The following is a 26,717-nucleotide window of genomic DNA, read 5'->3' as shown; positions in this document are numbered from 1 at the left end:
TGCTAAGGCTTCTCCTGTTGGTGTTATCACACAAAACGTCAAATGCTGTGAGTCCAAACAGGAAATTTATCTTAAAGAAAGAGGTTTCGAGACTTACGCTGAAGATATGACTTCTTCAGAACATTTCTTCACCAATTAGATAATAATGAAATACAAATTTATTATTCTCACAAAGCATATCACTTAGGCAAAAGCATGCGTTTTTGAGGAATGTTAATGTCTCGTTCATTAATTACACAGCTTGGAAGCACACAGTTTGGTCTCATTTTTACGCTACTGCTTCTAGACTCTATACATTAGCTCTGATCTCAAAAGAAAGCGCTCATTTCCACCAGCAACATGTCAGTAATGCAAATAACATGTTGGCAAAGCTAGGCCAATGGGGACTGAAAACTGGAAATCCAATCTGAGCACTGCGAGGTGATCCAGAGCCAGCAGCCGTAGCGGGAACAGATCTGCTAATTCACCGGCACAGGAAAGCCCTGAATCAAGTGTGCAGCCTCCAGGGTCGGGGGGCTGCTGACGTGCTCCAAGTTAAGCTCATGTTTAAATTCTTCCTTGGAAAATCCTGAAGTCGTAACGTCAGTCTCTGCTGCTAATTAGAGTTCCTCAGGTTGTCAAAAGCCTCTTTGATCTTCCTAGGGGCTGATTTCGCCATTCCAGGTCAACCAAACATGCTAAATAATTGATTTTTAATTTTTATTTTATGTTTTAATAAACAACAAAACAGAAAGGCAATTTTATTTTATTTTTCTTTTTCCAGGAGTGCTTACTGAGTGGGTTTTGGTAACCACATAACCATAGTCCATCCTGTGCCTGTCTTCAAAGCACCAACCCAAGACACAACATATAGGCAAGGGGCAGGCAACATGACCGCACAATAATTAAGAGCATCCACAAAATTTAATTTTTTGTCTCGAGAGGAATTCCTCCTTTGCAAAATTTTGCTTTGTGCCCAATCAGAAAAATCCAAATGCTAAGAACATTTATGCCATGGAAACTCTGATTTCAGTTTGAAAATAGCAAACTGACCTTATGGAGATGAAACACTTTGACAACTATACATTATCTCAAACATTACCAATAAAATGCAACCCCAAAAGCAATTGTAAAGTGAATTTTGCATTGTTTGTGAATCCTTTTCAAATTCTTCAATTGGAAATTTTGTGAAAACTGCAATGTTCCTATAAACCATTTCAGTTTCAACAAAAGAATATTTTCCAATGAAAAAAATGTTCAAATGATTTCTTTTCTGCCAGCTTTAGCTGTTCTCACTTGTTGAAGGAAGCTCTGGGAATTTCTAGGGGATAATTGTTTTAACCATTCAGCCTCACGGCTCGTTATCATGAGTTCTTCATCTAGAGAAAAATCTCTGTTAACATGAGGAGTCACCAGGAACTCTCAGGTGCTCCGAGCTTTGGAAAAATCAAGCTGTTTGATTGAATTTCTGAATATAGCTTTTTTGTTCTGCCTCCTATTCTGAAAGCAGAATTATATTAAATTATATCGTATGGTAATTGATTGTTTACGAATGATATTGGAAGCGCTGATTGACTATCTGAAGCATGACATTTGAAGTCACATCTCTAGTTCATTCCAAAGTAACGAAGAATTGCTCTACCCCAACATATTTACGGCACCAAACGGAGGAGTCGCTTATGTGCCGGGTGATTGTCACCGCTCTTGTCCCATGTCCCATGTCCCATGTCCCATGTTTGCACCGCCTGGTTACACTTCTTCAGCTGTGTCGCAGGCCAGGGGGCAGGGGCAGCTTTGTTCTGGGCCAAAAGTAGCTGAACTCAACCAACATAGCCCTGGAAGGCAAGGACAGGGTTTCTGATGGCACTGAACAGCTTGAATCGAGCCTGGAAGTGGTGGAGTCACCATCCCTGGAGGTCTTTAAAAGACGTTTATATGTAGAGCTTAGGGATATGGTTTAGTGGGGACTGCTAGCGTTAGGTCAGAGGTTGGACTCGATGACCTTGAGGTCTCTTCCAACCTAGAAAATTCTGTGATTCTGTGATTCTGTGGGTCTCCTGCCTTGCAAAACGAGCCCCTGCTCCCCATTTCCACCCTGCTCTGCTCCCATCCTGCCCCATGCCCCCCCTGCCCTGTGTCCCCCCTGCCCCGTGCCCGCTCTGGGTGCCCCGGCAGCAGGCGGCGCCTGGGCGGGCACGCAGGCTCGATCACAGCGCCCGGCACGCACGTGGATGTGACGAGTTTGATGAAGTGCTAGATTAGGGCTTTTAAAATAATTGTGATAAATGATAGCATCTGCATGCACTAATTTCCCTCAAGATGTGTTAGATTAATTTTATGAAATTAACGTCCAGAATAGCAAACATTAGCCATTTGTGTGACCAAGGCTTGGAATCAGTTTGAGCTCTCTCAGCTTTGCATGTGCTTTCGAGCATTTTAAACACAGGGAACAGCACAGATTTCAGGGGGAAGAGAGGAAGGAGCCTGACCCCGGCCTTCTGAATCAGGAAGTTCATGGAAACCGGCTGCGTGGGCACGCCAGTGTCCATCAGAGCTGACCTGAGCATCTCACCGAGGTGCCCAGACCTGAGCCGAGTCCTGACATCGGCTGGGTCAGTGCCACAGCAAGGGCTGGCACGGCTTGCACCCGGCTCCTACCCACCATGCCACAGAAACATGTGAAACAGAGCCCAGGGCTTGGCATTAGTGTTTTATAACGTTATTCTGGTGTCCTAGCACACTTCATGTTGTATACCATGGTGCTCGTGCTGTGGGGTGAGGCAGCTTTATTCAGTCCTGAGTCCCACTAGCAGTCCTCGGAGCCGCGCGGGCCTGACCCGTGCTGTCCAACACCACCACGTGTGTGACATATTCCCAGCAAAGACACAGCTGAAGGGGATGGCACGCTCTCAGGTCACTTTTCTGTTAACAGCCTGCGGGGAATGACGATTTTCACTGTCCAGAGAGGTGCGAGTGCCGCCGTGCCCTGCTCCTCCTCTCCCTCAGGGGCCGCAGCAGATCCCCGCCGCCACCCCGCTGGCGGGGGTGTCTGAACGCGCTCCGTCTCCTCATCTGGCTCACCGAGCTCCGTCGCAAGGAACGAAATGTCTGTGAGATACGAGCATCTGGAAGAAAAATGCTGAGCTGAAACCCAGCCCAGAGGAAATGGAAGTTGGAAGAAATATGGTAACACTTAGCAGAGCAAGCCAAGACCATGACTCTCTCCTCCACTGAGGGAATCCGCGCTGCCGCTGCCAAGAGCGGGGCACCACGGCCGGCCCTGCTGCTGGGCCTGGCCTGCCCGCTGCTGGGGAGCCCCAACCGGGCTGTGCCGGGAGCCCAGAGCCCACCGGACCCCTGCCGAGCCACTGGCATGGCCGGAGCGGGGCTGTCGGGCAGCTCACGGGGTGTCCGAGGGCTCCCTGTGGTCCTGTCTCCAGACCCCACAGGATCCCTGCAGGGGCTGTTGAGCAGGCACCAGCAGGGCTTTCTGCTATGCCCATGGAAAACCGGAGAGCCTTCCAGCAGGAGGGAAAATAAGTTTTGGTTTGGTTTGGTTTGTTTCAGTGAAGAATGCGAAATTAAGCCTTTTGTGCCCCTGCACCAGCACTGTGCTGTGAGAGCCGTGCTGCCGGCTTTACGGGCCCACTTGGTGCCACTCGGTGCCCTCCAGCGAGTTTATTTACCACCAAGCTTACACGACACCTCAGGAACCACGGAGAAAGGAAACACAGAGGAAAGAGTGAAAAAAAAAAAATAATCAGAAAAGACACATTCACACGGCGAGACATAAATCCACCTCAGCTGTGCCTGCGGCAGCACCCTTACCTCTGGAGGAACGGCGCTGCAGCAGGGAGGAGGCACGCAGCCCTCTCCCTTTCACTGCGAAGGGAAACCAGCTGGGAAGAATAACTTCGGTTTCAAAACATTTGTGTTTTCTTCCCCGACTGTTTTATGTACTTCATTGTGCATCTGAAGATGAAACAGAGCTCAGAGCTGAACCACCAGCGTTCAAAGATAACACTAACTCTGCTTATCAGTGTCTGATAGCAATTACCAGTGCAGGCAGTGCATTGGGTGCATTCGGTTTTATTTATAATTCTATCTTTTTTCTGTGACTTGGCCATAGTATTTTATATATATAAATGTATGCACTCAGAGATATGTATTTATTTAGATGTGTACACACACATTACTCTCACACCTATGTGAGCGCATTATTGAAACTGAACCACGACTGCTGTCAGCTCTTGCTTCAGCTCCTGGTTGTGATCCGAGGCCCTGACCCTACCAAAACCATACCTGCGTGGCCCTAGCAGCTGCAGGTCGTAGTTTCAGCAGAGCTCTGTGCCGAGGAGCATTTGCCAGTTAGGGTTGTGTTTTATCTGCTGCATCAGCACTGCGCAATACTCTGCTCTGAGCAAACTAGTGCACATGGACCAAAGTAATTTTCAGTTTGCTAATTGTGAGGAAAAGCAAACTGACTTGTGGCAGAAGAACTTGGGAACTTGGGCTTGGGAATGGAAAGCAGCAGTAAAAATCTGGGTGTGCTGAGTTTGAGGCTTTTTTGGCTGGCTGCAGCTCAGAACACACCACGTAGGTGCCACCACAACCCCGCTGAATGCACTGTGTCTGGAAGCCCCTGCCAGGGGATCAGAGCTGGATGAACAGCTCGTGGTAACAGCAAGAACGTGGTGCAACAAGCTGCTGGAACAGGATCCAGCCAGGGCCTGGTGGCAAAATTGGTGTGTAGTTTCATAATATGAAAGGCCAGTTTGCACAAAGCACCAGCGCAGCCTCTGCCAGTGTCCATTTGCCTCACGGCCCTGCCAGGAGGCACTGTTTTTCCCCCCACACCCTCCCCAGCAGCAGACAACGTCCGTGTGGCCAGCCTAAATCCACTCGGGCAGTTACAGATCCGAGTCAGAAAAAACAATTAGACAATCTGTCAGAGCGCCTAATAGAGACGCACAGTTCAGTTACCTCTGAAATTCATTGGAATTAATTGGAAATAACAAAGACATGCAGGATCGTACACGTTCACCTTTTACCCTGACACACCACTTCCTCTCTCTTTCAGTTCTCTGAGGGGAAAGGAAATTTCCTGGGTAAAACGTCGCTGCTAAGTGCAGCTGAGAGGAAACGGCACGGTAGCAGAGCCAGGGCTATCCAGCCCCGACACCCGCGCTGGCTTCGCGGGGCAGCGTTTCCCAAGGCTTCAGTAGAGGCACCTCGGCCAGCCTGCACCTCCCACCGCTTTTACACCAGCACGGAAAGCGTCTCTGCAATTCCCCCATCCTAAAACTCGGTCCTTTTTCTGTCAGAACAGCAATGTCAGCTCCTTCTGTACGCTGAGAGCATTGGCAATATTCGAAATGAAAAATAACACCGCCCAGGTGTAGAAGGTTGTTGATGCCATCAGCTCGGTGCCTGGTGTACGCCATCCATTCCGCTCCCATTAGCAGCTAGATCTCAGCATACATTTACGAGCATTTTGATTCTGTCTCTGCATTGGTTTCAATTAGGAGCTTTTCTGCATGTGATACACCAAGGGAAAAACAACACTTAGAGTTAGAACTTAGGTACTCCCGGAGACAAATATGATTAATGGGATAATCTTGTAGATTACAATAGTTAGAGGCAGTTCCTGCCATTTCCCACTCTCCAAGGACTGGTTCTACTCACATCCAATACAAACAGCTGCAGATTCCTCAGTACCATTAGTATCCAGTGTAGGACTGTGTTTGACATTTTAAAACTCCTATAATATGCATCTTCTATAATTGTCTATTGTCTAGACCGAGTTTTACAAATTTAATCTTAAACAGTGTTATTTCTTGATTGAGGGGGTTTTTGTGGAGCTACTTGTGTGTGTGCTTGCCTCTGCAAAAACACAGCCGTGCACACACCCACAGCAGGTAATACCCTTCAGTTAATCACACCCTAATTAAACAATGATCAGGCCTTATTGAATAACCTTATTGTTGCTGCGAAGAGGTGTATCTGGTCGATAAGAGAAGCAATGGCTCCTGATTTTCATCTGAATTCCTGTTCAAGCAGAAGGCTTCAAACACTCAGCAGGGGGCACCTTCTCAACTTTGGGGGCAAGTTTCTTAAAAAGTACAACCAGACACCCCAGGAAGGATTAATTGGGATAGCTTCAGTTGGCTTAAAACTTAGGTTTCTAACAAATTAAATACAGACAAAAACCTCTACGGAAAATTAAATACAATTAAATACAGAAAAACCTCTGTGTAAACACCAGCACACAGGTTATCGGCACCGGGCTTTGCAGTCAGCAGCAAAGCAGCACACACTGGTTTCAGAGGTTTGCTTCCCATCACAACCAGCACTGTGTGGGCAAGTTCTGTGCGGTGGGTTTGGGAAACCACCACGGGAGGTGGGGAAAAGACAGAAACTAGTGTGAAACGCAACACAAGAAGAGGCAAATTGCACAGCAGATTTCACACTTGCAAAGTTTTGGGACACACACAAGTCAGATTGCATACTTTAAGGTACCTTAATTAATTGAACTGGTCACTAAACCTTCACAATAGTGCTGTTACACCTGGAAATGGGAAGCGAGCCAGGCACAGGATGCTCAGCCGGCCTCCCAGCCCCTGCTGGCCCCTGCTTTGCACAGAAGCACAGAGTATGTAATTTTTCTTTCTGAGTGCTAATTTTGAGTCTTTTCAACTTTTTTTTTTTTTTTCTGTATTTGATCAGCTTGCATAAATTACTTATTGCTGTTTACTGTAGCTTGCTTTTAATTATATGTGCAAGGAGAATCTTCATCTGGAGCTAGGCAAGGAACACGCTGTCCCCTGGAAGCACCCACCTGCCCATTTCTGCCCCTCTAATCAGGGCAATTTTAGCTTCTTGGGACACCAAAGGAGGAGCAGGAGAGGTTGGGGCTTTCTTGATTTCCATGCAGCTATCCCAGTTCCCCTGCCAACGCTGGGAGAGTCGCTGTTTAAGATTTCAGCTGAAGTTGCTCATCTGCACATCATTTTCTGGTGCTCACCCTCGCTTGATTTGCGATTGATGTACATATATATTTTTTATTTTTCCTCTGTTGTGTTACAGGACAAACGTGACAGGGTTGCCTGCACCGAGGGGAGGCCGCTGCAGCCCTTCTCCATCAGGGGGGAGCAGGAGCCCTTCCCTGCGGGCCCAGCACAGGGCAGAGGGGCTCCCACCCCCCCTCGCCCCTCACGGCCCCGGGGCCCGCAGCAACAGGCGGCCGGGCACAGCCACCGAGCGGCGGCCCCGCGCCACATGGCCGGGCAGCGGGCGGCCCCTGCTGGGCACAAGGGGAAGGGAAGGGAAAGGAATGGAAAGGGAAAGGGAAGGGAAGGGCCCGAGCTGCTCGCAGCGGCCAGGAGAGGCCGAGCCCGGGCAGGAGGGGGCGGCCGCCGGCACCCGGACACGGGGAGGCCACGCCGAGACACGAGGGAGACACGGGGTGGGGGGCGAGGAGACCGCGGGCAGGGGGAAAGGGGGGTCGAGCAGGGGAAAAAAAGGAAAAGGGAAAAAAAAAAAAAAAAAAGGAAAGGGAAAAAAGAAAAAAAAAGGAAAAAAAGGAAACGGGGAAAAAAAGGAAAAAAAGGAAAAGGGGAAAAAAAGGAAAAGTAAATAAAAGGGGGAAAAAAAGAAAAGGAAAAAAGGAAGAGGAAAAAAAATTAAAAAAAAAGGAAAAGTAAATACAAGGGAAAAAAAGGAACAGGATAAAAAGGAACAAGAAAAAAAAAAGGAACAGGAAAAAAAGGGGGAAAAGGAAAAAAAGGGAAAAGGGGAAAAAAAGGAAAAAAGGAAAAAAGGAAAAGGAAAAAAAGGAAAAGGAAAAAAAAAGGAAAAGGAAAAAAGGAAAAAAAAGGAAAAGGAAAAAAGGAAAAGGAAAAAAGGGGGGAAAAAAAGGAAGAAAGGAAAAAAAAGAAAAGGAAAAAAAGGAAAAGGAAAAAAGGGGAAAAGAAAAAAAGAAAAAGGAAAAAAGGAAAAGGAAAAAAGGGGGAAAAAAAGGAAGAAAGGAAACAAACAAACAAACAAACAAACAAAAAAAAAAAAAAAAAAAAAAAAACAGAAAATTAAGGCAATATCAAAAGCAAGTGAGACAGGAATATAGCTAAAGCAAGTTGGCTCTGTTTTATTAAATAAATAAATAAGTAAAAGAGCAGCTGAAGCAGGCCCGCCACCTGCGCAGGCTCAGAGCAGCTCCCCAGCAGGGGTTGTAAAGCTGGCCCTGGCAGCGCTGACCGGTGGGTCAGAGCTAAGCCTGAGGTCATCGCTGATAAAAGCATCCAGATAAAAAAGCTGCAGAAGAAAAGTAAACAAGGACAAAGCGGGGAGGCCTCTGGGCTGCCTGGTGTCAGGGCGCTCCAGCAGGATCCTCCTTCAGGCAGCCCAAACCAGAGCCAGCTGTACCCACGGAGCAGGGCGGCGTGCAGAAAGCAGGCCTGAAACAGCAGACAGGAGCCTCTGCAGTTTTATTTCTTTATTAATCTCAGCAACACCCTCCCATTCCTCCTCACCACATTGAGGGGACACAAAGTCGGGTCTCCTATTGCCTAGAAAACGTTACAAGAGCCTTCAACTAAACGTGAACATGAGAGGAGAGAAGCAACGCTTCCCTCAGCGCGACGTTGCGCGGGGATCAGGCAGATTAACGATGTACCTCCTTGACCACAAGCACTTCTGAAAGGCTTTAGCTTCTCACCATTATTACTTTTTATGCTTTCCCCGTTAATTTAGAAGCCAAATGATATTGAGAGGTTAGTCTTTTAATAACTTGAACTCTTATCAGAAGTAGAAACATTGAGGCCTATAAACGTGAGCATAAACATCTTCCCTAGTGCTGTGCTTGCTCTCTCTAGCAGCCTTCAGATCAAGTCCAGCAGCTTTCTGGTAATGCATGCTCATTAATCTCAACACACAAGTATAATAAAGGATAAGACAAGACAAGCCTACATCAAAGGCTCTCAGTGTACAGTATCTGCTGGCAATTCAGCCCCCCCAGCGATGCTCCAAGCCCTGCTGAGGAGCTCCAGCCCCGTATCCCGGCCACAACCCCCCCTCAGGAAGCCCTCAGCCAGTTGACCTGTAGGACCTTACCTGTTGGTCCTTACCTGTAGGGTCTTTTGGTGCTCAGCACAGCTACAGCTGAACGAGCTGCCCGGGGCCAGCTTCCCAGCCCTGGAGGAAGCAGGGGAAGGTCCCACCTAAAGCATTTTTAACAGCTGCACTAGGACTTCTGCTGTAAAATACACACCCACCCACAAATCTTTACCAAAGTCAGTATTTCAGTGGAAGTTCACCAGATCAGGCTTTGCTAGAAGCATCGACCGAGGGCTGGGCTGGCTGTAGGGGGCCAAGGAGACCGGCATGCTGCAAAGCTACGCCACAGATCGCTCACCCATCAAAGCGATGAAGGTTTGTGCACACACCACCTACCTCGGTAAGATTTGGAGCAATACAGCAGCTTGTTTCACCTCCCCACCCCAAAGGAACACAGTCTTAAGGTACAGGAAGCAGCAGCAGAGGGAGCCAACTTAACCTAAAGACAGGGAACAGTGGCAATCCCTCCCTCAGGTTAGCTACAGATTCCTATTAATTAGTACCACCTTTGCATGATTTGAAGAGCAAACACTATGGGTTCCCTTGCTTCTGATTCAAGCTCCTTTTGCAGCATCCTACCCCCTCTTCCAGTAAGTGAAACACTGAACAGCCTCTGAACATTTATTTCATCTATTTACATGGTATCATCGTGGAAGGAATGCACCATGCAACCACCGAAATCACAGAAGAGTCGCATAAACAATAGAAATTGGACTAATCTCTTACAAAGATGAGAATCACTAGGTTATCAAATCTCTCAGGTATAAATATTATGAGGTAAGCAATACTTAAGATGAGGCACTTAAACAATAACCCAAAAGGTAATTAGTGTACAAAACTATAAACAGGAACAGTTACTCATATTGCCCTCAATTATATTTTTAAATGATTTTATACTCTATGTGCAGTGTGTTACATGCCTTACATCCTCCACTAAAGCAAAACATTACAGAAGTATGAAAGAAACCAAGTCATCATCACATGCTGTTAAATATAATGCAGGTAGCTGAGGATCCTGGACTACGTAGCAATATAGATTTAAAAAAAAAAAAAAAAGTGCCTCACAAGGAATGTTTTTCTGTACAATCCCAATTTTCTGTTCGGAGAAAATATCTATGCTAACAGAAAGTTAACTTGGTATTAACATATAAATCTCCCAAGCCAGAAAAGAACCACCCTACTGTGTTCAAGGAAGGAATGCCAATTAGGACAGGATTTAAGCTTTAGTGGGATTTATGGTAATTAGAAATGTAACAAATTTAACTTTACAAAGAAATTAATTATGCCAATTAAAACACTTAGCATGTTTGACTGGGAATTTATACAGTATTATATGTATACGGTGCTGATCAATGCCCGATTTATTAAAATTACTTAAGGCCTGCTTCCAAGAAAATGTACTAAAGTGGTACAGGAATTCCAATTAAGATGCAAAATTGATATTTGCAATAAACATTTCCTTATCAAGACCCAGAGACGGGAAAAATGCCCAATAAAAGCAATAAGAAATTCATGTTCAGGTGGGGTGCACAAGTGTTTTTATCCCTGTAACTGCACAGCTTGTGAGAGTCTGCCTGTGAAACAAGGTCGGTATTTTCTAATATTAAAAAATAAAACAAAACAACAATTTCAAAACACTCGAGAATTCTGTGCCAAACAGCTTGTACCAGCATGCCATTTGTGACAAATCTGCGAGTTTTGATCCTATGCTTGTTTGAGGCGGGGAGGGAAATGGAAGTTTTCAAAACGGGTGAAGTTATTCCTGTCTGAGAAATACCTGCATTTGGTGCAAACAGGGATCCAAAGTCCCTTCAGTCTTGTAACAGATAGCTCTGGATTTTTCTTTTTAGATAGCTGTGAACAAGCCATCTATGTTTTACTTATATTTAACATTTTGAACTCTCTAAACAAGTGTAAGCTACATTATGTCTTCTGTTTCTAAAGATAAGCCAGTCCAGTTTTTAGGTTTAAAATGGAACAAAGGAAGAGCCACAGTTACCAGAATGACAAAATTAAACTTGGCAAAAGTAATGAATTTTATTTACAAATACATGTATGAGGATTACAACAGAAACACACTAGTGAAACTCCATCTCAACAAAAGCAATGATTTATTGGTAATGGCATTAAATGAAACAGATTGACAGTCTCTGGCTATGGTCAAGCAATTATCCAGGAGTAGTAGATAAAAGTGAAGATCTCGTTTGATTGCAATAAGGCTTTCCAGTGTCTCGCATCCTAGTGGCTCTCTCCTTTTTTGCCAACTACCTGATAAGAGAAAACAACAGAAAGAAACAATGAGCATTTAACCAAAGACATGTCCCCATTTTTTTTTTTAAATTAGCATCAAAATAAATGCAACATTTTCAACTAAATTAGTGCATTTAAGCATGCGTTGTAGCACTTGCAGAAGCTATGAATCCCTCTAAAGAACTAAGAGGGACACAAGACACAAGAAACTTATCTTTAGTATTAATACAAATAGCAAAACACCGGTCTCACTTGAGAAGAGTTAGAAGACAGTAACTGCAACATTAAACCACGTTTAACAGTGTTATATACCAAGCATTCAACCTTAATATGCTATATAAAGTAATACAGCAAAAAGAGAACCACTGGGTGTTCCCATGATAAGTTTGTTCATTTCCCTCGGTGTGCACTTCACTGAGAACATTTACCTTATAATGCAGTTCAAACCTGAGGAGAAATCTGGATGTCATCTGATTTTCAGTCTGTCTTTGTCAAAACATTATTCCTTACCAGGGCAACTTCTACTCTCCAATTCTGCAAACTCCACCAGGAATCAGAGTCATCTCAGTACTTCTCATTTCAGAAAAGATTACCGCTGCCACCAGACTTTGGCAGCCAACAGCAAGTGCAAGACCAGCACTCTACATACTGCCATGCAAGCTTACAGGTCGCACAGTTCATAACAGAAGGGTGTTCAGTCCCCTTCGTTAAGATAACTGAATGCAAGATCCAGAGAGCAGAAAACAATGTGATTCTGGGCACTTTTCTGAAAAGATTCAGATTAGTTCCAGTGCTCTTGCAGACCCTAGAAAACACCCATTTATAAGTCAAACAAAATTAAAAGATAATAAATCTTAAAAAGTTTGGGCTTAACAACTGCAAGAGAGCATGGGCAAGGCAACAATTCCCAACTCGTTGCCATCTAACCAAAGCAGCACTTACAGACCTGACATAGTTTTGTCAGGATGAGCATTTTGAGGATCTCCATTAATGGAATATAGAATTTCCAATTACTAACACTGAAAACCAAGGAGTTAAAACCTTTTCTGTACTCTGACTCATATAGCAAATATGTTAATGATTAATTACCTCTGCAATCAGGTGACAATACACCACATGAGATTCAATAGAGAAATACAGAGCTGTGGGACATGACCCATGGCAAACCAAAACCAATATACCCACAGCTCTGAACTGGAGAATTCTCATGGACTCATGGAAATTCTCTCTGATCCTGCCCCTCCACTTCTTGGAGGAAGATTTTTTTGGGGGGAGGTAAACTATTCTTTTGGTGAGCTGAGTTGTAACCATCACAAGGTAGCTGAGATCTACAAAAAGCCCTTTTAAAGGCCCCTTTCATCTCCAAGGAACCTTTGACCAGGAGCGTATCACCAAGCTGCAAATTTAACTTAATGATTAAGGAAAATTCCACTTGACAACATGAAGAAAAAAAAAGGAAAGAAAAAAAATCAGAAAACCAGTCACTAACATTAAGATCCAATTAATCAAGTTAAAAAAAGTTAAACTGGTCATGAAGCAGTATTTATTCTTTGTGTTTCCAAGACAAACTGTGTTTAGACACAGATTAAGCAAAGAAGAAAAAAAAGAGAGAAAAAGAAAAAATGCAGTTGAAAGATTAAAGATTAGATGTTAGCAAGTGTGTAACTCCAACGAAAAATATTGCTGTACCAGTCTGAAGTTGAAATTGACAACTCGCCCATGTGTATTATCTGTGAAAATTAATCATGCTGATATGGAGATTTTGTCATCACAGCTCAAAGAAACCCATCTTCTGACCACCCCACTCTACCTTCCCAAGAAGAAAAAGGACATAGGAACTTAAATCAAGCAATCATCATTATTATTTTATCCGTAACGGATCCATTTCCCTTCCGTTGATAGAAGGAGTGGCCATCTAGTGCACTTTAAGATACTGCTTACAGCCTGAAATTCCCATGTAATAAGAGAACGTTTTGAAGGAGGCTTTTCTGATACCGTTTTTGTAACCACAGCCTGACAGCAACAAAAAAAACATCCTCTATGGCTCATTACAAACAGTACAACGGGAAACTATCACTGAGCCTTGCGGAGCAGAAGTGGGCATTTTTGTGTGCGTGGTTTTGTTTTCAGTTCATAAAGAAGAGGTCAGACAACTGATGTGTTGCTGTTGGAGTACCCTGATGAGGCCGCCTTTGTACAAACACTGGCCAGCTCCTGTGTCTGCCTTCAGGAGGTTCCCTAGAGCCAAGTGGGGGACAGTAACGGGTACTTGGCAGCCCCCGCTGGCTTGCACACTGAAGGGTCACACCAAAGAACACTAGATTGTACTAAGATTAAAAAGCCAAGTCTTGCTACAGCATTTCACAAACTACATTTCAAACAGCTTTCACAAAATGCAATACAGGCTGAAAAATGAGTTACAGAAAAAAAAAAAATTAAAAGTATCACATGTTATGCTTTAAAAATGTCAAGTTTGGGATAAAAAGAACAGAAACTTTGAAAGACTGAAAGAGAAGTGCTTAAAATAAGATTTGGATGGAGGAAAAAAAGAAAAAGATGAGTTGATGCGTCAGAAGGTAGAGAAGGCTGTTCCTGATTGCAGAAGGCGCAGAGATGGCTCTTGCATCAGTGCTGAGATTGTGGAAAGGGTGAAAGAGATGCTAGATGAGCAGAGGGAGCAAGGAAGGGAGTAGTGCCACACCACATCAATCTTATTATTACTTTTTAATTTCTTCTGCATTTTTAGTTCTTTAGAAATGGGAAGTTAAGCTGAAAAACAAACAAACAAAATGTTACAAGGAAAACAGCAGCAACAGAGAGAGCAAATAAGTAGTTCCAGAACGCCTTGGTTCAGGAGGGGGCCAAAAAAAATCCCACCACCTGTCCACATTCCCCAGCCTCAAAACTGAGCAGCAATCTTTTATTTCTTAGTACCAGAAGTGAACAAGAACTATATTGACATTAAGTTGCACCATCTTAAAAAAAGAGTTTACAAGTTCACCACCTGATTCACATGAATCTACCTAAGACTAAGCCATCAATCACGAGTTACAAAAACACAGCACCTGCACCTTTACCCAACACTTCAGCTGTCTATCCCATGAATTAGCTTGACTGAGAAGCAAATTTGGAAGCAAGCTTCACATGTAAGCTACTACCTCTCAAATGAAATCTCAAATCAAGTCTCTACCACAGTAGCTTGCATAGCTTAAATGAAGCCTTAAATCAGACCACATGTGGCCAAGAGCAGCAGTAATTCTAGTGTTAAGGACAGTTCTTTTAACAAAGGCATACCTTTAAGGAACGCTTTTCAAAAACTACTTCTCAATGTTAGATGTGCATGGGAAGGGGATATTTACCACAAATCTTTTGCTGTTTGGGCGCCCTTAATTTAAGCAGGGCAACGAATCTCAGCTCTCTCCCCTCTCTTCCCTGTGCTTAACCCAGTTAAGATCTACATTTTTTCCCCCCTTATGTTCCCCTTTCCTGTCACGCCAGACTTCCCTCCTCCCCAGAGGTTAAAAGGAGCAGGATACACACAATATACCACAGCAAGTTGGAATTAGCTTTTTTATAATCCAACTTTATTCACCAAATGCTACCTACACATATGTCAAAACTAACTTAAGGCCGAGATCCCTACTGAAGGGCCTGCTTAACTTCACCTGCTTTGTACTCCTCAGCACTGCTTCTCAGAGTAGGTGAGCTGCAGGTTTGCATTTGGCAGTGTAAGTTCTGGAAACAATAACTCATTTATATTAAACACAAACTGTCTTGCTGATCAAGAAGAGGTGATTTTTCCTGCAGCCCTGCTGGTGTTAGCAGAGCACCGCAAGCAAACACAAGTTTTCCTTGGCTGTCTGAAGGACAGGGGTGCTTCAGTTATGCATCTTAATAACTGTGTGCTGAGCAACGAGCTGCTACAGCTGAGCATTCATCCACATCCCACCGCAACTGGGTATCAAAATACATCTGCCTGATCCTCTGCAGAAGTCATTGAAACCAGTGTTTTGTTTTAGATTTTGAAATTGAACACATCTACAATCATCTGAGCAGCAACGTGATGAATCATAAAACCCCTAACTGGAATCACACTCATGCCTGCTTTTTAATTGCAGCCCTTCAGATAACATTTTACTAATTCTTACAAACGCTTCTCAGAAATATAGGGAAAAAAGCATTCCCCCATCTCATTAATCATGCTGCAATACTACTTCTATCGTGACTAGAAGAGAAATATCAACAGAACAGGCAGGCTGAGAGAAGGAAGTCAGATAGTTGAGAGCAGTGAGGAGTAGGGTGGGTAACTACTGAAGGAGATGAAAAGAAAAATAAGGTTTCCCAGTTAATCTACATGCCTGAATATAATTAATGCCCAACACTATATTAAGGTTTCATAGCTGACAGGATCAGTGGAAGAGAGGAAACAAAAGTTAGAATTCCTAAGAGCTCTGTAACTCTGACAGACTACACATCCCATTTAGCATGATAAAATATTTTAACAGCCTAATATTAAAACTACATGTTCAGGAAGCAAAATAGGACTGAGAGGATTAGCTACCTCACGAGCTAACAAAGCAAGCTCTTCTACTCATGGTAGTTCTGACCAGCTCCTTAACGTCCTGATGTTACCAGGGATCAGTACCACACCTGTAAGGTGTGAGGTAGATCCACCTCTTGTGGGTTTGTGCTCCCCTCCCCTTCCAGTTAAACATAAGTCACAAATCACTTTCCCTGAGAGTGCAAACATTCACTGGTGAACTTCAATGAAACCAAAATTTTAACTAACACGGTATTTGCCAGGCTATATAGCAGCTTCCAAACACCTACGCTGCATCTAGAGCAGAGAGAGACTGACAAATCCCCTCTAAGTACAGTGCACAGAAGAGACCCACACTACTTTAAACTTCTTTATGGGGTTGGGCGTGTACTTAGAATCATAAACCAGCCCAGGCTGGAAGGGACCTCATGAGATCACCAGCTTCAAGCCTTCACGGGAAAAGCATGCTTAGATGAGATTATCTAGCACCTTGTCCAATTGCATCTTCAAAACCTCCAGTAAAGGGGTTTCCACCACACCGCTGGAACAGTTGTTCCAGGGATTAATTGGTCTCACTTTAAAAAAAAAATCTTGTATCAAGACAAAACCTCTCCCAGAGCAGCTTGTATCCTCAATGTATCATCAGTTACCAAAAAAACCAAAATACTATCTGAACATTTAGATGGTCAGGTTTAAAGAGTGCATTTGTTTGAAAACAAACTCTCAGTACTTTAGAAAGCAAAACCAATTTACAGAGTTTACAGAGAAATGAAACTGAGACTATTATCAGATACCGAAAATATCAGTGTTGAGTGCTATCCTATCCTCTTCCCCGAAATACCAGAGAAGTAAGGCAGATAACTCATGTTATGTTAAACAGTAATGACAATTCATTGCAGGTAGTGTCCTATTATCGTAAGTAGTTGGAAAAAAAAAAAGCTGTACAAAAAACCCTCAACCATGTAAGCAGATTTTAAGTAAAGCAACCTATTTCTAGTATTGGATGAACCAGAAGTGCTCCATTAGAAACATCTCAATTAGGTATCCCGTTAATTTTAGTATATTAGAGCAACTTTTTCAATGACTTTACATTTCAGTGAAAGACAGCAGAACCTGTTAACTGATTAACTTTATTATTTGCAAAGTTATTAAGTTTTAAATGTAAAAGTTAAGATCATTTTTAACATAAAAACTCAAAGTATACGAAGTACGACAACCATTAGCATTTTTAGCCTTCTTGAGTTATAGGCAGTTTGTATAATAAATTCCGTGGTGCTTTCAATGTTATTGGTCACCTGGACAGAAGTCCGTAGGAAGGGTTACAACAGCAAATGTCTTCCTAAACAAGCTAAGTTTTAAAGCAGTTTACTTTAAAAAGATATTAAATTTTGAAGAAAAAACGTAAGTAGCTTTAAGGTTTCAATACTTTCAAACCCATTTCACATTCTCAAAAAAAAAATCAAACCAATTGAGAATGCCTTATTGCTCAGCACTCGTGGGTCTAAAGTCACACCGTAACAAGTTGTTCACTTCTTCCTTTAGTTTTAAAAAGAGCAGGTATGTTTAATGTAATGGCCACTTTGTGACCAAAATCTTCTTTGGATCTGAATTTTACATAACATTGCCCACTGGATAAAATCTAAAAAGTCCTTCACCAAAGCAGAAGTCCAATCAGTCACAAGAAGACTCCATTTCATACACAGGCTTGCTTCTCTACTTCCTGAACACCATCAGAATGCAAGTTTCTAAATCAAGGTATAAAACTCACAGCTGTTAAGAAACACTGCCTATAGCACACGTAATTTGAAAGTCCCTTGTGTTTTAAATAGTTGGTGTATACATTCTTACCCATATTTGTGTTGTGGGTTTTTTTTTGGTTGTTGTTTGCTTTTACAGAGCTGATGAACAAGAATTTATAGGTAGAACCAAAGATCAGTATCTGTAAGATAAATCTACGTTTTGTTTGGGAGGCCAAATCTACCTTAAGTCGTGGAATTATAACAACAACCAAGTGCATTTGTTCAGTCAACCTGTTTTTGAGAACATTCAGAACATTCATAAGTGCTTTTAAGAAAGAAGACTCACTCGCTTGAAGTCATTCATATTTGTTGCTTGGACTGGAGTTCCAATAAATGTGAAGTATGTAATTCTTGTTGTCTCTTCATCACCATGATTGGATTGGACAAACAACTAAAAAAATCCCAAAAGACAAGAGCTAAGGTAAACAGTCCATCCCTGAATTAATACATAAAATGTTAGCCTCCCAAGATTTTTGAACCACCCCAGTAAATGCTTTTTCCCATTATAAAGGCCTTGTTACCCTCTAGAGAGGCTACTGTCCTCTTATTTCAAATGATGACTATATAAAATGCTATTATTTTCCCAGCAGTTTGTTTAAAAACCCATGGAGCTTGGATATTTCTTGCTTCCTCTTCCAATCTGAGACCACACTCAGCAACTGAAATGCACTGAAATGTTCAATCAACTATGAGACCATAACTTGCAAACATAGAACTCAGACCATGAAAAGCATTTCCTTGGAACAGAATTCACGGGTTACATTAGATGAGCAGTTCAATGCAATACTGCAGGAAATGGGGCTAATGCAGACCCAGCCAGGGTAATAACGTCAAGAAGAATGCAATTCCAGCATCAGCTTTGTCATGGTGGATATTGCACTAAAACCCATATTTAAAATGGGAGAGGAAGAACTGCACCTGCATTTAAGAGTCACAAAAAGCTTACGTGGAATTCGTGGAAAGTCTCTTATAGCAAGAGGGTTAGAGAGCTCATTAAAAGACAAAGGTGATTTGATTACAGCATTTAAGAACACTTAAGAGGACCGGGTATTGGGTTTTAAGTATCAAGCACTTCACTTGATACTTACAAGTCTGTCATTTTTGCAATCAGGCTACTGATAAACTGGATTTCTTACCTCCTAAACTCCCCAAACGAAGACAAGATGCCTTTCAAGAAGGTGTGTTAGTAATGGAATTAGGTGATCTTCATGGTCCCTTCCATTCTAACTCCCCTGCCATGGGCAGGGACAACTCCCACTAGAAGGTTTTTCTTTCTAATATCAAAATCTTCCCTTTTTTCAATCTCTCATGAAGAGATGAAAATGAACCTCATCACACATATGAGGTCAGAAACATCACATGCATACAGCCTTGCCTGACCTTAAATTTCAGAAATCCTTTGAGCATTAACCTATAGTATGCAAGCAGTGGAGAGCAACTAAGAACACCTGCGGTCAAATCAACAAACATCACAGTGCTTGAGAAGTCTAAGTTCTCAGGCTGCACAAAGCTCAGAGCAGAAGCTTTACTTACAGTTACACTGTTAACATTCTGAAATTTAACATAGCGAAGCTGGATAATGCCATCTTCTTTAATATCATCTGGTGTTAGCTCCAGGGCTTGAGTTGGTTCACTTCTCTCTGCCTCTTCAAAATCCATAGATCGAGGAAGGTTGATAAAGATTTTTATATACTTTGGACCTTGTCCTGTGTTAAGATATGGAATTGGGATTCAGTTCCTTATATATGTTCTCAAAATGCTACCAAAAAAGCCCTTGCTTATCACAGCATCTAGGTACAGCTGAAGTTGCACTACTTGCCTACATTTCAGTGACAGAATTCCATACAAGAAATCCAATGAAATGTCTAAAAATAATTGGGTTTGGGTGATGTCATACCTGAGTATTTTCTGTAATTGTATAACATAAATCAATTAGCATAAAAATTAAAATATGCCGTTCACTAGCTCTTACGTTTAATTCTTGAATAGAATATCGGTTCTCCTTACAGCATGTCAAATACAGTAAATATTTATTTGTGTCATACCAATGCACAACAACAGCATAGTATTACTGTGAGATCAATCTGTTATGTTATTTATTTACACCAAATTTACTGAAGCTGCTATGGGAGTCACAGAAGGCAAGAGGTTCTAGGGACAAGCATCATTTTTTGAAATTTAAGCTAAACGCGGGTAAAGCTTCGATTCAAAGGATACAATTAAACAGACATCTCACTCACCATTATCTGGCCCCTGAAGTTTCATAGAATAAAGTTTGACCGGTTGACTAAAAGCTACAGTAATAAGCAGCTGTGGAGGAGAAAGTTGCTGTTAAATACTGTTTTCTACATCCTTCTAAACAAACATAGCACAACAATTAACTAGAAGTCTGAGCTTGTAACTTAAAATCAAGTATTTACATTCTCTATATTCCACACATGCACTAGTCTGCCACTAGTCATCAGTAAATGTCAGTCTGCTTGGAGTTTCCCCCACAAATGGATAGAAAACAAAATGCTACAATGATCTCTGTATACCAATTTTGCTTCCATCCACCTACCGTATCCCACTCTTCCTTATACCAGTATAGTGGTATCAAGCAATCAAGATCTTTAAAAAATGCTTAAAGACCAGACATCACTGAAAGCATCTCACTTAAGAAAAATATTTACTGTACCTGCTCATCGCAGTCTGATTCCAAGTAGGTAGAGTCTTTACGTAAACAATTATCAAATCCATGCTCATCGCTTTCATTAAGACATTCACAGCCGGCTTTATTGATAAATGGCATTAAATCCATCTGAAAGGAAAAAGAAAAGCATTACTGAGCGCATTAAATCTGCCGTGAACTTATCTGAGATTAGCAGACGCTGGAATGAATGAAATTCCCCATTCAACACATTAAGAAACAGAACACAGAAAACCTCAGGGCTTTTTTTTTTTTTTTTAAAACAAAAAAGATAAAATTAAAAATGCTGTAGTACTCAGATGTATCCCATTCAGAATTCAGTGTTTTCCCACTCAAAGTGCCACCCCCCAGCACACAAGTTTACCATATTGAGAATAAGCTATTGGGCACAGGGAGAATTTTTCAGATACACTTTTGATTAACTTCACCTGGCTACAAATACACTGACATTAGACCGGAGCTACGATTAAGCTAGCAGATAAAACAGAAATGGCTTTCCCATCCAAAATAGTTCTCCCTTCTGCATAAACTAAACTAACCCAAGTGCAACTGAAGCACAGTAAGCCACTTTTTAAATATATATATAAAAATCAAGTATTTTGTTACCTTAAGGCCTGAAGACACAGTATCAACATCTCATACCACAACAGTACGAATTTGAGATCACAATCAGCACACAGTCAGAGAAAACTCCAGACAAAACCTATAGGAACTTTTGGCATGGCAACCTGAAATACCTTTCTTAGAGACATATGAGGTCCCAAAGAGTAACACACACTCGTGAAAAAAATGACTGCGTGTTACTAGGCAGGCTTTAGCTTCATGATATAAACGAAATTCGAGCACAGGCTGCTGAGAGAACACAAATCACTGCTGGCCACTTCTCCCAACTATGCTAGTCCAAACAAAATAAACAAATAATTCACCTGCCCACCCTTCCCCTTCCAGGCCCCCTCTGCCTGCCTGCAACATCCAAACGAAAACCCAGCCTGCATCCTGCATGCTCAGCAGACGCAAGGTAAGAAAGGAGGCATGCAGCTGTGCAAGGGGAGAAGGATGCATTCCTGGAGCAGCTGGCAGTCCAGTTTGGGTCAACTATATTCTAAAACTGCATTCCAGCCTACTGCTAATAAGTCAAACAGAATTCCTGCTCGGCTCATATAGTCCTGAATGCACTCAGGGTCTTACCCCCATGAAGTAAGATCTCCTAACAAGATTAACTTTTAATAGAAGATGCCATCTCCATCTCAAAACAAATATAACTTTGGAGATGCACGCTAACCTCACATATTTGCTCTTGCTACTTGAATGATTTTCAGTGTGTCTTGGGCTGCTATCTAACAAGCTGAACCTTTGTCCTGTGACATTCCAGTACCTCTACGCAGGATTTCACAGTAATTATAGATGTGAGTGTTCACATATAAAATGAAGTGCCATGCATACTGTGCAACAGCTAACAAGTAGCTGAACTGCTAGAAATTCAAGTGACCTGTGCCCTTGAAGCTTCTTAAATGAGAAACATTTAGCTGGATTTGCATCCTCCTCACATGCCTGATAGGATATGGCTAGCTATGAATTTCAAATAGTTACCCTCCAAAGAAACCTGGCTTTGCATTTGACATCATTTTGACTTCTACAGATACTCATCACAGCTAAGTTTAGCGTATTTTGAGCATATTAGATTTGCTAATGCCAAGTAATGTGCACGCTACAGCAGTAGCACATAACTAAGTCACATGTCACAGTTCAGCGCAGTGGTGTATTGTATTTCACCTAACTGGGTTCATACTCCTGGCAGAACAATAGACAACCTCGTTTAAGGAGTAACCCTACACCAAGGATTGCTTGGAGAACACCACCTAAGATGACAGCTCTAGGAAAGTGTTTTGTCACATTAGAGTTCTCATTTACATGTGTTTGGTAGTACAGCTGTCAGATCGGCTTGTGATTTGAAACACAATTGCTTAAGGTAACAGGAAAACACGCCGAACACGGTGAAAATAATTTCCTGAGAGCACCGAGTATTTCTAAGGGGGTGGTTCTGTTATTGAGCGATTTTGATTTTTCTAGAAGACACATACAAATCACACAGTGATAAAATCAAAAATACAGATTTTTAAATTATTAGGAAAATAAGTTTCTCCTTGTGTTATTTAGATGTCAGGTTTAAAAAACTATTTAGGATAAGAATATATATTTACAAGTGTTGACTTTTCTTTTTTAACTTGTGATCTACTTAGTTTATGTTATCCATGAAAGCTGATCAGCGATTACTGCAGTTGTACTTAGTACCCCAAAAGAAGCAAAATAGTATTCATTAAGTATTAAAAGGAAAGTTTCTCCAGCAACGGGTTTTAGGTTTTTGTTTGTTTTTTAACAAGATGAGAAAGAAGTTTTAAGAAATGGAGGTGCACAAGGAAGAAAAAAGAAAAGGCAATCCATAAACAACAAATTCACCTAGCAACACATGAATAACAGTATTTCTTAAGGACCAGCTAGAGTAATTTTTCAAAGTTTTTGACAGCTACGTCTAACGATGTATTTTTTCCACGGAAGACTTTACACTTGGAAAAGCGTTTTGGGAAAACAGATTGTGATGTCTGAGAAGGGGTAAGAAAAAGAATACACAGCTGTAGCAAAGTCTTCAAAAAACGTGAAATTCATTATTTTAATCACTAAGGGCTATGCTTAGAGATTTTTCTTGAAACATTTTCCAATTCTGTGACATGCACATATTTAGTAAGTACAGTTAATTTTTTGAATTTTGTCTGAAAAAGGAAACCCAGACGGGTGATCTTTCTAAAGCTACGGGAAGCCTGTAGTTTTGCCTGAAGTAGCATTGTTTGACAAGAATATGTTTAGAAAGGAACACATTTTCAACAGGTTCAAGTTGTGCAAGTGTTAGAAAGAGACTTAAGAGATGCATACATATCCTTTTGGAATATCTGTATCTTCATTGTTTCCAGGATCATTCTCCAGGTGCTGCTTAATTTTTTCTTCTAAACCTACAGCATCTGCTCCTTGATATTGGTCAATTCGCACTTTGTTTCGAAAAAACAGAAACGTCGGTGTTGCTGATATATTATTGGTAGCAGCTGTTCCCTAGAATGCATAAATTAGTTACAAGTGTTATCTAACAGACCATTACCAATATCAGACAGAAGTGTTGTTTTCACCTAGATGACAACGTACACAACACATTGATCAAGATACATTAGCCCCCCCAAAATCACAAACAGTATTTGCTATTTTACAAACATCTCCAACTTGAACAACCATTTCAAATTAATTTAAGTCCTTCAGATCCTCCTAATCCCTCATACATTTGAGTGTATCTGAATGGATTTCATGTTGTCAGTAGATTTGTTGGTATGCCATGAAAGTCATACTATTTGCTTGCTCACGAAGGCAGAAGCCTGCTTCATTTACCCCTTCACAAGCATTCTTTACACTTGTATTTCTTCCCTTTCCCAAGGCACTTTCACGCACACCCTGGAAGTTGCCACTCTAGAAGATGATTTCCGTTTGATTTCTACCTGTATGTATGTTATGCACCCATAGGAGCTTTCCCAAAGCTTTCCATAATTAAGCATCATTTGCAAAGCGTTGATACGTCTTCATTCATCTCTGTCCCACTTTCCTTTGCAGTAACACAAGAAATTTCCTTTCAACATATCCTTGTTAGTTTTTGTTAATGACCCTTAAGTCAATCAACAGCTCATCACCAGTTTGTTATATTCCTCATTTTATTCAGTAATTATTGCAGAAATCGTTTGGAAAGACTTGCTCTTCCTAATTCATACTGGTGTTCTCTCATTTTAAACTGTATTATTTAAGTAGCACAGGCAGCAGAAACTGTTAAACCACTTGTACAACACTTGAATGAAAGGTAACAAAGTGACAGTTGCAAGAATACATTTTGAAATAAAAGTATGGTTCATTCACATTTCTGTGCATAAGTTACTTGTTATTTACCAAACACAAGAATGGATACTCTTACTATACCATTTGAACAGCTTTCCTTTCAGTTTCTCATTTACTCTATTTTATCTTCTTTTTCTCTCGCTAAAGAAAAAGAGTTGTTGAATACCAACCTGGCACTGATGCACATCCACTTCCAAAAAAGTTGCCTGGGGATATTTGTTACTCAGCGCATTGAATGCTGGGGCTATCCTTAAACAAGGGCCACATCTGTAAAAACAAAAAATTCAACGATTATTGTTTTGCTTTGTTTTTAAGATACCTGCCCCACGCAGACTTAGCGCATTCACGTTCTTACTACATCCTTGGTTCACGTTAAAATAACCTTCCTACCTGGCTGACAGATGGCGAGCAATCTTGCTGATACAATTAAGAATGACATTTAGAAACACATCACAAAGTGTTAATTCCCACTTCCTCAGACAGTTTCAATGTCACATGATTAGCTGCACCTATTAATTAAAACGAACTTCATATTTTCCATCTAATCTGTTTAGCTCCAGCACCTTTTGCTGCAGAGTAAAATACTCTGAAGTAAAGGGACTTTTGTGGGCGCAAAGACTTAACTGCTTCTCCTGATGCAGTGAAACATGCTCTTAATAGAAAGTTAGTACTAGCGATTCCTGTAGCTGTGAAAGATGTCTACAGTGAAGTCTGTGTGTGGGACTTGAAATATTTAACAGTATATTAAACCTTTAGGAGGAATCGCAGGATTGTTACCATGATAAACTTCATTGACTGTAACTGCAGCCAGTTACCACCAACGTAGCTCTATGGGCTTGGCTGAAAACACATATTTGTTAATGATAATACATTTGTTAACGATAATACATACAAGAAGTGCACAGACACAGCTACCCTGACGAAGCAATGTCCTTACAACAAGCGAAGCTGTGGAAGGAGCAATTAAAAAGCAGAGCAGGGGAAGACTCCCACAGCAGCGTATCAACATATATCCGAAGCAGAGAGCCCCGCGGTGTCGGTGTGACTCTGCAGACACACGCGGGGCGCTGAGGCAGCACTGACGGGACCGGTGTCGCGCTGAGGGCCGCCCCGTGAGGCGCAGCGGGGCCGTGAGGAGGCCGCGGGGCGCCGGCAGCGCGGAGCGGGCGGGCTCGCCAGGCGGCCGGTGAGCCGGGCAGCCTCCTTCCCTCCCCCCCGGCCGCCCCGCACTCACCCCCGCATGGTGAACTTGACGACGGCGAGGCGGGAGCCGGCGGCGCTGAGCTCGGGCTGGAACTCGGCGTCGTTGCCGATCGCCTTCACGCCCCCCATGGCGGGCGGCGGCCCCGGACCGCGATCTGCAGCGTCACGGCGCGCCCGGCATGCACCGCGCGCACCGCGCACGCGCGGCACGCCCCGTCCCAGCCCGGCCCGCCGGGAGGGGCCGCCGCCATTTTAGCTTGGGGCAGGCGCGAAGCGGGGGCGGCCATCTTGGTTTGGGGCAGAGCTGAGGGAGCCCGGTGACCCAGCCGGGATGTACAGCCCCGGGGGCACAAACGCAGCCCTCCGCCCCGGGGGGCTGCACCCATGGGTGCCACCACCTGTGGGACCCACCCGCCAGCATGTGTGGAGCGGGAGGGCACTGCAACCTGCTGCTCCCCATCCTCATGGTTGTGCCTGGTGCGCTCATCCTGCTGCTGGGCACTTACACACGTTGTAACCCCCCTGTCAGGCACTTACACACGTTGAGGTCTGCCTGAGCCATCTCATTCACGTGTGTTGGTGAAAAAAATAAGCATGTTTAAAGTCACAAAATAAACACATTCACCATTTTCATTAGTCCCTTAAGAAAGCTTAGTATTATCTGTTACTCAAAGTGCATTCCTGAGCCTTTTACAATAGCTGGGATACACCAATCACATATTTTTTCTTGTTTAATGTTGTGATATAACGTGGCATGACTTTAACCAACATTGCCCTCAGGAATGTATTATTACCGGACACCTGGGGAACCGCCACTCTCCCAGCTGAAAATAATTCCTGCTGTGAGCAGGCCGCTGCTCCAGACCCGGCCCCGCTTGCCAGGCGGATGTGATTTTTATATTGCTATGGAGATAGATCGGTGATCTCAGCATTACTTTTCCAATGAAAATATGCAGTATTAGGGTTTGTTCAAATGTTTATATGCCACAGTTGATCTGAAATTGGTTACTAACTCAGCAGCACTCAGAACTCAGAGCTGCTTTGCCTTTACCCATGGGTTATAGGGACCTGGGGGCGTGGAACATCCCGACCCCACGTCCCCAGACACCACACAGGGAAACAATTTGCGAGCTGATTTCACTTTTTTCATTGCTTCTGAATAAAAATAAGCGTTCTCTCTTATTTCAGCCGCAGAGATAACCGTTTATTTGTTCATTATCGG

At 42.6% G+C, this 26,717-nt stretch overlaps 1 protein-coding gene across 5 annotated transcripts; it reads right to left on the bottom strand.

The window, feature by feature from the left end:
* Nucleotides 1–11,102: 11,102 nt before the first annotated feature.
* On the bottom strand, nucleotides 11,103–25,717 carry LOC311426516 (thioredoxin-like protein 1). Of its 5 annotated transcripts, none has more exons than XM_084502882.1 (8): nucleotides 25,527–25,717; nucleotides 24,463–24,559; nucleotides 23,297–23,470; nucleotides 20,357–20,479; nucleotides 19,920–19,989; nucleotides 19,213–19,385; nucleotides 17,966–18,070; nucleotides 11,103–11,358 (listed from the first exon to the last, which is right to left on the bottom strand). In XM_084502882.1, exons 1-8 carry the CDS (start codon nucleotides 25,622–25,624, stop codon nucleotides 11,329–11,331), a joined length of 870 nt encoding a protein of 289 aa, XP_084359008.1. In that variant the 5' UTR covers nucleotides 25,625–25,717; the 3' UTR covers nucleotides 11,103–11,328. The 5 variants fall into 5 exon arrangements, with proteins under 5 accessions (XP_084359008.1, XP_084359010.1, XP_084359011.1 ...); XM_084502881.1 differs by lacking the exon at nucleotides 11,103–11,358 and adding an exon at nucleotides 12,907–13,070; XM_084502883.1 differs by lacking the exon at nucleotides 11,103–11,358 and adding an exon at nucleotides 14,067–14,109.
* Nucleotides 25,718–26,717: the final 1,000 nt, after the last annotated feature.

Source organism: Aythya ferina (assembly GCF_964211825.1).
Source record: "Aythya ferina genome assembly, chromosome: W".
Taxonomy (NCBI): domain Eukaryota; kingdom Metazoa; phylum Chordata; class Aves; order Anseriformes; family Anatidae; genus Aythya; species Aythya ferina.
The sequence above is the reverse complement of the archived record's forward strand: the minus strand, read 5'-3'. Positions and strand labels throughout refer to the sequence as shown.